The sequence below is a fragment of the Hippoglossus stenolepis genome, chromosome 18 (assembly GCF_022539355.2).
Source record: "Hippoglossus stenolepis isolate QCI-W04-F060 chromosome 18, HSTE1.2, whole genome shotgun sequence".
NCBI classification, from domain to species: domain Eukaryota; kingdom Metazoa; phylum Chordata; class Actinopteri; order Pleuronectiformes; family Pleuronectidae; genus Hippoglossus; species Hippoglossus stenolepis.
Genome location: NC_061500.1, coordinates 12570675 through 12583058, shown reverse-complemented (window position 1 = coordinate 12583058; position 12384 = coordinate 12570675). Strand labels below are relative to the sequence as shown.

The following is a 12384-nucleotide window of genomic DNA, read 5'->3' as shown; positions in this document are numbered from 1 at the left end:
CATCTTAAGTCATTGTGACAGTCATTCCAATGAGTACAGTGGAGCCTTGAATGAGGGTCTCTGCCGTTTAGCAGCACAACATACTGTATGCGTCCACTGTGTCTTTCTAAAGCTGCATATCTGTTCTGTCAGTTATACTGTGAAAAGGGCACAACCATCCATCTTCCATTGAGCTGGTAAAATTGTTCATCTTCTATTTAATTAAAGAGATAGGCGGTCTTAATTGAGCAAATTAAGCCTGATTAGTACGCTTAAACACTGGTAATTGTGCTACAGCCAACATTATTAGTCCGTATTAAAAAAGAATAAAAAGAAAAACATCCTAGTCCTTCTAGTGCAATCTTATCAGAAGTAGCTGCCCTATCCAAAACCGGGTGAAGAGGGTTGCTATGAATGACAAGTTCATGCTCCGACAGTGCGAGCCACCCAAGTCCACCCATGACGAAGAGGAGAGCGGAGCTGACCAGGGTGAGTGACACCCACACCAATGACCGATATGTGCTCTTCCCTTTATTTCCACAGTTGAAACAGGACTAGTGTTACAAGCTGTTTGTTTTTTTGGAAAAGGAGACAACGGTCAAAGTAATCATGGGTCATTCCATGTCATATCATCACACTTTTGTGCCACACCATAAACAGTCAATTTGGAGTTCTGATTTGATCATATGAGAAAAACTAAGGAACGGAAATTCCATGTGTCTCGGGAGATATGGGCTGAAAAAGTTTGAACTTTTTGGGGGAACTGTGACAAAAAGGTTCTCATATTGTTTTAAAGCGCTTTTCCAGCCCCATATTTATCTAAACAGAATGCTATCTCCAATATAATAAATAACTGCACTATGAGTGTTTGTAACAGTTAAAGTTACATTTGCAAAACAAACCCTTTATTTTAAAATTGGTCAGATTTTCACCAAAGGTAATCATCACTTCCAGAAAGTGTGGTCAATGGTTCCTGAGTTGTATCGGAAGTGTTATCACATCACTTATTCCTTTGCAAGGTTGAACAGCAGTTTTGGAGTAATCCCGCTGACCAACAAACAAACTGACAGGGCAAAGCATAAACTCCTCGGTGGAGGTAATTGTCACTCAAACATTATTTATATTTACTTAACGTGACAGAGCAATGGAAGCTACTTTCACTCAGATACAGTTGTTGGGTTCTTTGTGGCATAGTCAGGATATCGTGAGTCAGTTCAAGGCTTGTTTAGGTTGTCTCCAGGGAGCAGAGATGTCAAACCAGGCTGTCATGCATAAGTAAAATAGGTCTAACTCCCAGGTTACACTTGTCAACCATGCTAAATCAAAAACTCTTTCCTGCCAGTGTTCCTTAGCCCGTCACTCCCTTTCTTTCATACAGGTTAGGCTTTGTCCTCTCCTCCCGGCCTGCATGGCTATGGTTAGGATTAGTGGGCATTATCTCCTTTGAAATAAGATTCAAATAAGGTTACAGGCTTAGGTTTGACCCCCATTGATCCACCTGTAACTCAAGGTTGGCAAAAGTGTTGAGTCAATATTATTTTTATGAAGAAGAATATATTCTTAAAAGTAACCATCAGTGGGACATCAACAGCCAGACCGATGTCATGTATGTCAGACGGAAGTAATCACTACTTTTAATGCAAAGCTTTAAATCTATATGATAATATTAATGTGCTTAAACTGGGGCAGGAGGTTTTTAATGCAGGAACTTTACTTTTTACTTTGCTGTATTTTTACTGCAGGCTAAAATGAACTCAGTCCATGGAGTTACGATGGAACTGTGAATGTCTCAGCCGATGATTTTAAGGAATGAAGCTCTGATCTAAAACCAAACTTTGAGGACTCCGCATGAGAATAACTCCCACAAAGACTCATACATGATTGTGTAAAACTAAACTGAATGCTATCAAGTATTTAAAATCAAACTTTAGATCAAAACTCAGACCAGGAAGTGATAAGAGGAATCATTTAATTTTGTTAACATGTGCAGATATTAAAAACAACATGAGTTGAGCCAAAGTGCTTTATAATCATAAAAAAAAGTACAACAACACAAATACCGATAAAAAAATAATATCTTAGAGGCAAAATTTGGTCAAAAGTTAAAAGTTTCTAACCTTTTAAAAAACACTAAGAGTGACTGAGATTCATTGAAGGTCATTCAAGGTAAAAATGCTAAAAAGAAGAGTCAGTGGAGAGGAGCACAGCTGCAGATGTGCTGTGAGGGGAGGAGGCTCAAACTGCTCCTTATGACATGTTCCGTGGATTTCTCCATGAAGGAGCAAAGCGGGGAGGACGGCCACTTCCTGGAGAGACCCCATTGACAGTCTTAGCTGAAGCTTTCCTCGGGCTCCTCTTCCTCTTTTTTCCCTGTAAACAAAAAATAAATACTTTAAACATTCTATCTGACGCCAGCTGATAAAACCTCAGTGTTGCATCATGTAGAGTAACAACGTGAACATGTATGAGTTGTATGGGAGCAGTGAACTTACATAATTGTCCCTTGCTGACCAGTCAGGGTACAGCTGGTTGTGGATCCGCTTCAGCCTCCTATATTCTTCATAATATTTCTCCTGCTCCTTTTTAGAGAGCGCCTTCCACTGTGGACACACAACATGTCAGTTAACAGTGCACACAGCAACACACAACTACACGTAACTGCAGGCTGACAAGTGGACAAACACAATTTGAACAGATCCAGAGGTTTAAGAAGTGTTGTCTTAGACGCTGCTCGGTGAGGTGAAGTTTGAGTGACACAGAGTCTCAGACACCTACCATCTGTCCAATGAAGGTGTTGACGGCCGCACAGTCAGAGTTTATGAGTTCGGCCAAAACTTTCGGCCTCTGCTCCTTCCTGTACAGCATGAAGGCGTTGGGCGGCTTCTTGACGTACTGCGTGTCGTCATCCTCCTCGATCACACGCTTTCTCTTTCTGTGGGGAAACAGAACAAAACAGACAGAGAGCATGAATTACCACTGTGAGGAAAGAAACTAACATGTTAACTGGGACCTTGGTGCACAAGTCAATATAAATATATGAAATGTAAGACGAGAGGGAACCAGACTTACTGTGGAATGCAGACGTTCACTGGAGGAGGAACTCTGTCTCCTGGAGCCCCGTAAATCACCTTTCCATCACTACAGAAACACAATCAGACACGGTTTGAAGATAAAGGTGTGTGTGTGCGTGTGTGCGTGTGTGCGTGCGTGTGTGTGTGGGTGGGTGGGCGGGCGCGTTACTTACAATACTCCAATAGGTCTCAGCTTCACCTCCAGGTGTTTAGTGTGAGTCACTGTTGGCTGATTGTCAAACTTGAGATGTGAAAAGACAAAAAACAGGTCAGACAAACTGCATCCTCTGTGTCATCAGTCAAAAACACAACCTGCACATATTTATACCAGACCCTTGTATAATCACTGTCCCGATCTTAACATTGTCAATATTTTGATCCAGTTCTTGTGAATCTATCTCTAACCTGCAGTTAGGACCTTACCTGTGTCTGGCAGTGCATGGGGCTCGGCTGCAGGAAGCTCTGCTGCTGGTAAATCAGTGGAGCGACCAGGTCAGCGCGTAGATCCTCCAGCAGCTGCTCCAAGGTGAGACTTGTAGCCACCAGGGGGGTGTATTCAGCAGTTGTCCCCTCCAGGGGGTAAAACCAGTCATCAACCGGGACGGCCTGAGGATGTGTAGGGTCACTCATCTCTCCACAAATCTCCCTTACAATCGCCCAGGTCGCCTCCAGCTCATCGTAAATCTCCGTATTCTCCACAAACCCGTAGACATGAGCGTTAAAATCCATTATCATCAGCTGAGTCTTTGAGATTTAAGTGAAGAAATGTAGATTTTCCGTCCAGAAGTTTCTCCGTGTGTTTCTCGCTGAGCTTCACAGGTGAAATGACCCAACTGATGCTAAACGTCACTTTGTAGTCCAACGAACATTCTAATTGACTTTGATCTCTCCTTAAAATGTTCTATATGCACCAATTGTGCCTTTTATCTTTTACACGCCTTTCTTCTTTCCTTTCTTTCTTTAATCTATATTTTTTCGTACAGGATCACATATTATGTATTATAACATCCATAATTGTCATATATATATATATATATATATACAATACTGATGTTTTCTTGTTTTTCACAAAATAAATCTCACACATTCAATACATAAACTCAATACAATCACAACACAGCTATGATAATGAAGTGTTTTTTTTTCATGGTTGTAAAACAGACAGAACCAAAAGAGAAGTGGAAGTTTTAAGTCTGTAGATGTTTAATGAGACATTTAAATTGGAAGTAGTTCCGACAGAACACAAATCAGCATATCTGAGGGGTAAAATAAAATCAACTTGTGGTTTACTCAGATGAAAACTATGAATACAAAGGACTTTACTATAATCATCAGCACACTAAAGCTAAAATCAATTAAAAGAGGTCATCATTTTCTTATGAAATTAAACATAAATGCATATCTTTTATGCATTGTAAAATAAAAGTTGATATAGTAGCGCATATCAGCAAACATGATACACTGATGCCAACAGGTCTGTGAAAAGTTCATATTGATAATTTCATTTGTTTAATTAATGTTTCTCTATGGGTTAAGTGTTATCTATAAGATATTACATTGTCTGTACAACAAAATGATTAAGCAAAACAATTTGCATTGATGCTTATTTGTTCTGTGGGAATCATGAAAATGAATCATTCTAGTTAACTATGTTAAATGATTATGTTTACAACTTTAATTTGTCATACGTTAACATGGGCTCAACAGTACAATGAAAGTGTTGGATGAGAGGAACAGATCAGCTCGGCAATCAGAGCAGTCATACAAAATATAAAACAAGGATAAAGGCAAAAACATTAATATAATAGTGGTAAATATAAACCAGATCAAAACTTGCTACGTGAATTGACTGCTTGTTGAAATGTAATCCATCAGGGTGAGTTTGAGGTCCTCTCATATTTGTGTGGTAATTCTGTGATGTTGTAGTTTCAGTGTTACATCCGTAGAACATGCGCCGTAACCTTGGCGTGACCATAAAATGACTGAAGACCTACAAATAAATTTGCTTGTCCTTTAGAACGCTGTTAACCTACAGATTCAATTTATTTACAGTTGCATATCAAAGTGTTTTATTTGACCTGCAGCTCTTAATGTTAAATTACACCAAGGACAGTGAAGTCCATTATACTGGGGAGGGGTGAAGACCACAGACGTGCGTCGTAAAGCATCTCACTGGTGGCCAACAGTCGCACTGTGGAGTTTTCTCGACTAATGATGGATTTTAATATAATCCCCATTCAGATATATTTCAATAAATCTGTGGCACCAGTGGTAATGACTTGTGATTTACAATTCATCCGCTTAACACACTACACACAAGTACTTAAAAGGGTTTGGTAACACCTCAGTGTGTAAATCCACTGTCGTGCTCGATACCATATATTCTCACTTTCGGAATTTAATTAAATTTTTATAGAAAATGACTTGCTTGCCACAAAAAGTGGTTTAGATGTTTCATAAGTAGACAAGTATCATTTGCATAAAGCTGTTTCAATCATTGCAGTGCAGTTGTGAATTTTGGTTGCTGTGACTTTGCCGACGATTAATCTAATGCTCCAAACATTGGTGCTCTTTCTTTTCCTCCAATCTGAAGCATGTAATTCATTACTACATGCGCATCAGGCAGGTAGCTCCTTTCAGTTTGTGTCCCGTTCGTCCCCGAGATCAAATTTCATCACGCGACTCGAATCAATGTCGGTCTTACTCCCTTCTCCTCCGTCGCATTTCATTTTCAGCAATCACCTCAAGACGTTTGAAACATTAGGAACTAAGCGGCCGTTCCTCGGGCGTTCAAGTAAGGTCGCACCCATCAGGAGAGACAAGCGTAGGGTATCCGCGAGGCAATTTTTAGAGGTTCTGATCTGAAATAAGTCATACTTTTCATTTCCACGACAGGCCAGAGATGGATTGTGGACTTTTTTTAGCAGGGTCACCTCATTTTCCATCTCCCGCGGTCTCCTGCCTCCTCTCACCTCCTATATTTCCCCCCGCTCTATCGAGTCAGAGTCATTTTCCTCAGGAAAGTGTGTACGTGTTTGTGTTTACTCGGTGTCTGTGCAAGCACTGATGAGACACACACTGTCCTCGGCTGTTGGATGAGAGCTTCCTGGGAGCCAAAACAGGGGACTGATTAGAATGCAGGAGCTGGCCAGCCGCTGTTTGGCCTCTTCCTCTGCTGCTTTGTCTCTGTCTGTGTCTGCCCACCCTATTTGTCTCACACACACACACACACACACACACACACACACACACACACACACACACACACACACACACACACACACACACACACACCAGCTGGTCTCTTTTGTGTTCTGTTTTGTTTCTCCTGTTCTTTGCTCTCTGGTCCAAATGTCAGTGAGTGGAAAATGAGAAAAAAAAAAAATTATGCATATTTTTTCGTGTATAAATACAAAGCAGCAAAAACAAGTTTATGACCTGACTGCAAAGCTTGTTACTCCTTTGACCTGAAAGGGAATACATTTTTTTCCCCCACTTAACAAAAGGGTTGTGTATAGCACCGGTTCCTAAACGGCAGGTGCCTACTGAACCGAATCCCAACGCAGAAACTGTTATTTAGTGTTTAATTATTGTAGTTGAGTTTTATTTATGTCATGTAAATTAATATGTAATTTCCATTCCCCCTGTAGGCACCAGAGCCATTTTAAAAGTATTGATTTAGCAGCGGTATCAGAAAAAAAACACAAACAGACAGAGTCAAGTCTGACAAACAAAAATAAAAACAAAACCAAAAAAAGGGGGTTTTGTCAAACCATGCAAAACAATGAGCAGATAACCAGAAATTAATTATTTTCAGGAAGACGCAGCAATGCAACCAAGTATATCCGACGTCTGAGATGATGTATCCGCTCCAGAGCGGCAACAACCTGCGGACTTAACAACGCGCTTCCCAAAAGGTAACCGGATTATCCTCTCTGAGTCTCCTCTCCCCAATACACACAATGACTCAAGCTATTAGTCACTTGTGAATTGTTGGTTCAGATTACGCTGGGTTGTGGGCTGGAGTTGTGATTGGATTATTGAATGATTGTTGTTGTGACTGTGGAAAACCTGAATGACCTCTCTGATAGGTGACCTGACGTGATCTAACACTGGTCGCTGCAACTTAACACAGATTGTGAACCAGCCAATGATTTAACATGCGTTCTTTTTCAGGTCTGTAGCTTTACAAATGCACTATGTCAGCATGTCCATAAACTATAATATCAATATATATTATGCAGAGATGTTCTGTACAACACCACAGGTGCCAAAAAGAGTGCAGGTACAGATTAAAATAAGGTTGGGTAATTTAATATGGAAGGCAAAAGATCGGAGGACATTTTAAAATATGCATTGTAATGGAAATGGAGCCATCTCACTACGCATCTTCTTCAAAGAGGACACAGCAGGAGTGCTGCCTTTGTGATCTGAACTCAATATTGAAGTCTGAGAAGTCGATCAAGATTAGCTCAGTGAGGTCTGCCCTTCACGGGAGGCCCTGTTCAATGTGGGACACTGCAGCCGCACAGAAATGAACATTTGGAAAGTGTAGCGCTGTATATCCTTCTGTTGAATGGAGATGAATGGGAAATAAAACTGCTGCCTTTAACACATACTCTGATTTTTAGGGTGATTCATTTGCATGTCATTTCATATTTTTCAAAACTTAACGATGCACTTACTTCGAGGTTGTTTATTTCTTGTTTCCAGTTCACTCGACAACAATGGACTTCGAACATGACAGCTCAATAACACAGCCACAATAACAACATTGGCAGATCCCCTTATTGTTTACATCTTAAAAGATTCGTGACAATCCCAATTCTCTCGGATAAAGTCCAAAACTAGAATCAGAAGCATAGGTATCTGCACTCAGGGCCAAGTCAAATGATATAAACATGTTGTTTCGGAAACAGATGCTTACAGTCTGCAAAATGTGCACAGGTGCAGGCAGCAGCAGCAGCAATCAATTTTTTTTCACATTTCATGCCAGATTATTCGTGACAGTATTACACGGACAAATCTGGAAAGCTGGACCCAAACAAAAAGCAAACACTACTTGAAGAAAATTAATTTACCTAACAATATATTTGTTTGTGGTCTATCATGCCAAATTGTAATTATGCATGTCCATCACAAGTTACCAGTGCCCAAAGTGTGGTTTCAATGTATGTATATCCATCTATCTGGTTTATATATGTTACATAAAATTAAAACAACAATTTTACAGCAAAAAATATTTAGAATAAAACAGTATGACTTCAGATATCAGATCTATGTAGAGAGACAGGATGACTAACGTTCCTCAAATTAAAACATTAGCAACAATTTTTTTATGTGTACTACACAGTTTGACTGGCACTCTTTTAATGATGTCATCTTGACTTCCTCAGTAAAGGTTTAATTGCACATGTCTAGAGAATTAGTGCCACTATTATCCTGATTAATATTTGTATGTGAATAGTAATAACAGTAGTACATAAAATTGTGCATTAATTAGCTTTTCTTTCGACAGTTTTCCGGAAATTTGGTTAAAACTTGCACAAAAGATGAAAGACTGATCATAGGAAACAGAGGAATCTGTGAATCCTCGTTGTATTCAAGAAAAAATACTGTAACCAGCAAATAAGTGGTTATTATTTGATTATTAAACCTGCCATTGATTAATTTTCACCTGATTGAACAATGGATCTTTTCATACATGAACTATTGTACCTGTCAGGCTGCATGTAGCAGCATCTCTCCCCCCCCTCAGGAATCACACTGAGAACAGCAGACATTTCCTCCATTTCGCAGAATTTCTCTCTTTTTTTTGGTTTTCTTTGCGTGTGGTACCCAGATGTGCTGTGAGTCACTTTAACCTTTTCCAAGCACCTTGCCTTCACATAGCATTTAACCTCAAATATGACTGCTGGGTGTCTCCACTGACCTCACGGTAGAGGTTAGAGGCTTCTTGTTATCTGATAACACACAGACACACTCTCTCTCTCTCTCTCTCTCTCTCTCTCACACACACACACACGCTTTTTCTGTTTCACCCTGAGCAAAAGCCTCATATAGCTCCTGCAGTAGCAAAAGCTGAATCCCGATTATCAGCAAGTTTTGAGAGGACAACATGCCTGAGGGGGAACAACAATGAAAGATAACAGCGACATGAGGCAAATATTAAATGTGAATACTATTGTAATAGCCACCTCGGCTGTGTTGTGGCCGGGCCCCTTCATGCTGCTAATGCTGCCTCACCTCCACCTTTCAAACACCTATTGATGAACTGTCAGCAGATGGTGTTCATCATCCCCTTCATGGAACACGTCTTTCCATCCATTACACCTTTCTCTACTCTGAAGCCCTTTGCTGCAGCTGTATTCCCCTTTCGTCCTCCCCGCAGCCCCGAAATCCACCCACAGGGTCAAAGAGAGGAAGTAACGAGAAGCCTTTATAGGTGGATGGGAGTCTATTGATGAGTGGCTCCGACAGTTCATAACAAACTACGTCAACCCTGTTTCTCCCTAGTGTCCCTTTAGAGAGACCAAATAATGTGATTAACTCATAGAATGTTGAATCAAATAACTACTGTTATAAACATGGGATTAATTACTTTGAAATACTTAAACTTACACCACACTTTCACTGTTTATTGTTGTTTATATTTACTATGTTTTCAAGTTGTCAGCCCATCCCTCTGCCCCATTTTTGTGAAGATGAGATCTCAACAACGCCTTGAGGTAATTTCTCCAAAGTTGGTACAAATCTTTACTTGAATTATATTTTGTGGATTTATATTTTGTGGATTTTGCAGCGTAAAGTCAATTAATCCATTCCCATAAAGCGACTAAAATTTATTAAAAAAGGCACAGAGCACCACAGGTTTGTCTCAGTTCAATTGAGCCTTACAATCTAGAGATAACTGCTGTATAAACTATTGACTAACTGCAGGGAGAAGAACAGATTTTGTGGCCTTCCCCATAATCATTTGTCTTCATTTACAAGCACAAATGCAATTTAGAAATCATCTACGCTCAGGTTTTGACAAAGATTAATTTGTCAAACGCTACGTATCTAACAAATAATCTTGTCTTGTGCTATTTAATATGACATCAAATGCATGACACAGCACTGTGGATGAAAGCTTGATCCCGTGAGCAGCTCCGTATCTTCAGTTGCTCATCTGAATCCCTCTCTCTGACTGACTCGTGGCTTTGATCGCGCACACATGCAGCAGGGGTCCTCTTAAGGGGTCTTGATCAGTAGATTATCTTATAACTGCATCAGCGAGCACAATGCAATATCCCCTCACCAGACCCACTGTTCTGCTCTCCAACATTAATCTCTCAGGATTAATACTTTCCTAGAAACGTCAGCCTGCAATATGAACAAGTGACAGGGCAAAGGGAAACCCGACGTGCTCCGACTGATCCCTCTAAGATCAAGGCCTCGTACGCACAAAACAGATAATGTTGACAAATGTGCACTTAGCGTGAATCAGTTGTGCACTGGACTGATCTACACTTTGTGTTTAAACAAAAAACAATATTGTGTTAGGATGTTATAAGGGCAGCAATTAATTTCATGATAGAAAAATCTGCCAATACTTTCTTCTCATTAAGGTTTCAGTCTATGAAACATCTTGAAATATTGATCACAATTTCTCAGAGCCCATGGTGACCTCATTAAATGTGTTTTTCTTTTGTCTAACCATCGGTCCAAAATATTTAATATAACTCAGGGAAATGCAGCACATTCTTACGTTTCAGAGCCTGGATCTGTCAAACAATTGGTATTTAATCTTGGACCAGTAAGGTTCTGCTTAATTTTTTTGACAAGTGACTAAATTGACTGACTAATTAAGTTGTGTTGATTGCTAACATTTGCTAATTCACAATACAGTTAATAAATCACCAAGGTGATAACAATTTATCCTGAGGGGAACGTGAAAGTGTGTAATAAACTTCTTGACAACTCCTTGACAAAGTTTCTGGATATACAGACAGGTCGAATAAAAGTGGTTTTAAATACAATACAGGTCTGTTCTTCATTGGTAACTTTTCTGGTATCCTTTTGGTTAAGCATCTCACAGTATCAGAATTATTTAAAAATAATATTTCACTTTGTTTTGTCACAAAATATTCTCTTGCTAACTACCAAGACTATTTCTATTTATTTTCTCCGCAGCAGTAACTCCAGAAATGCCCCCGACACATTGCACCCTGACACGGTCATTGCTTCCAGATCAAGTGCAACATGTGGCTCAATTAGCTGCAATGACCCTGACATTGTTGTGATGTGAAACACAATACTCACCACTCTCCCCGGCAGGACTCTCTGCAGCATCACTAATTCTGCCCTGTAATGAGGTTCTACTTTACTGTAGAGAGGATATGTGTAATAATTAATTCCTGGCCTCTCCATTACAATGATGGAGCACCACACACAGAGAAGGTTACTGACAAATTAAAAAGATGAATGGTCAATCTGATTCAATAGCTAAAGTGGTAATCAATTTATACTGAGTGGATTATCTAGGCTGTGTTATATAAGAGAACTATTATGCTCAGTTTGCAAACTAAATAAGAAAATAAGACGATGTGTGCGCACACATACACAATAATGAATTCCTTTATTTATTTGCATTTGCAATATGAGTAAAATTATTAATAATAACATGTAGACCCTTATGAGTTGGAAGTCTTGTAGTGGGAAACCTGAATTGCTAGCTTCCATTTTTGAGCTGTAATAACAGCAATTAGTCAGTGTCAGAAAATATCTTAGAGTACCCCCCCACCAACACCGGTTTATCTCTCTCTACCCTCGCTTTCACATTAAAATTATTTGATTTGGTAGCGCCTGCACTTGAGTGTTTGAACACAATTTCATTGGATGGTGCTTCCATTGCCGCATGAAAAGTTCAGGACGTTCAATGCACATTCAATGCACCTTTCTAGGTTATTATATGTAGAACTGCCTCAACGTTCTTATTTCTGAATACGTGACATATCGCATGTTGCTTCTTCCCGGTACCAACTTCCTAGATGTATTCATATAAGATTATGGAGACGGACTTCAGAGAGCTTTCTTCATTTTCAACAAAGATATTACAGTACATCTTTAGGCCTGTGACGCTGTTTTAATTAAGGTCTAGTATCACTATCACAATAACACCTCAAGAGCTGTTGAGTGAATCACATCACGTCCTCTCATGTACTCTGCTGTGTCTGCTTTCATATTTAATGGCGTGTCAATGACAATGTGCATATCTAATCATTTCAGGAAGCTGCATCCATTACCGACTGATCGTATACATGCTACAATAATTCTAAGCGATTTGACTCTC

The 12384-nt window shown here is 39.7% G+C and overlaps 1 protein-coding gene across 1 annotated transcript; it reads right to left on the bottom strand.

Moving 5' to 3' along the window:
* Positions 1-2125: 2125 nt before the first annotated feature.
* LOC118098214 (putative transcription factor SOX-14) lies at positions 2126-3779 on the bottom strand. Its single transcript, XM_035141835.2, has 6 exons — positions 3474-3779; positions 3224-3291; positions 3049-3117; positions 2755-2911; positions 2472-2579; positions 2126-2349 (listed from the first exon to the last, which is right to left on the bottom strand). Exons 1-6 carry the CDS (start codon positions 3777-3779, stop codon positions 2227-2229), a joined length of 831 nt encoding a protein of 276 aa, XP_034997726.2. The 3' UTR covers positions 2126-2226.
* Positions 3780-12384: the final 8605 nt, after the last annotated feature.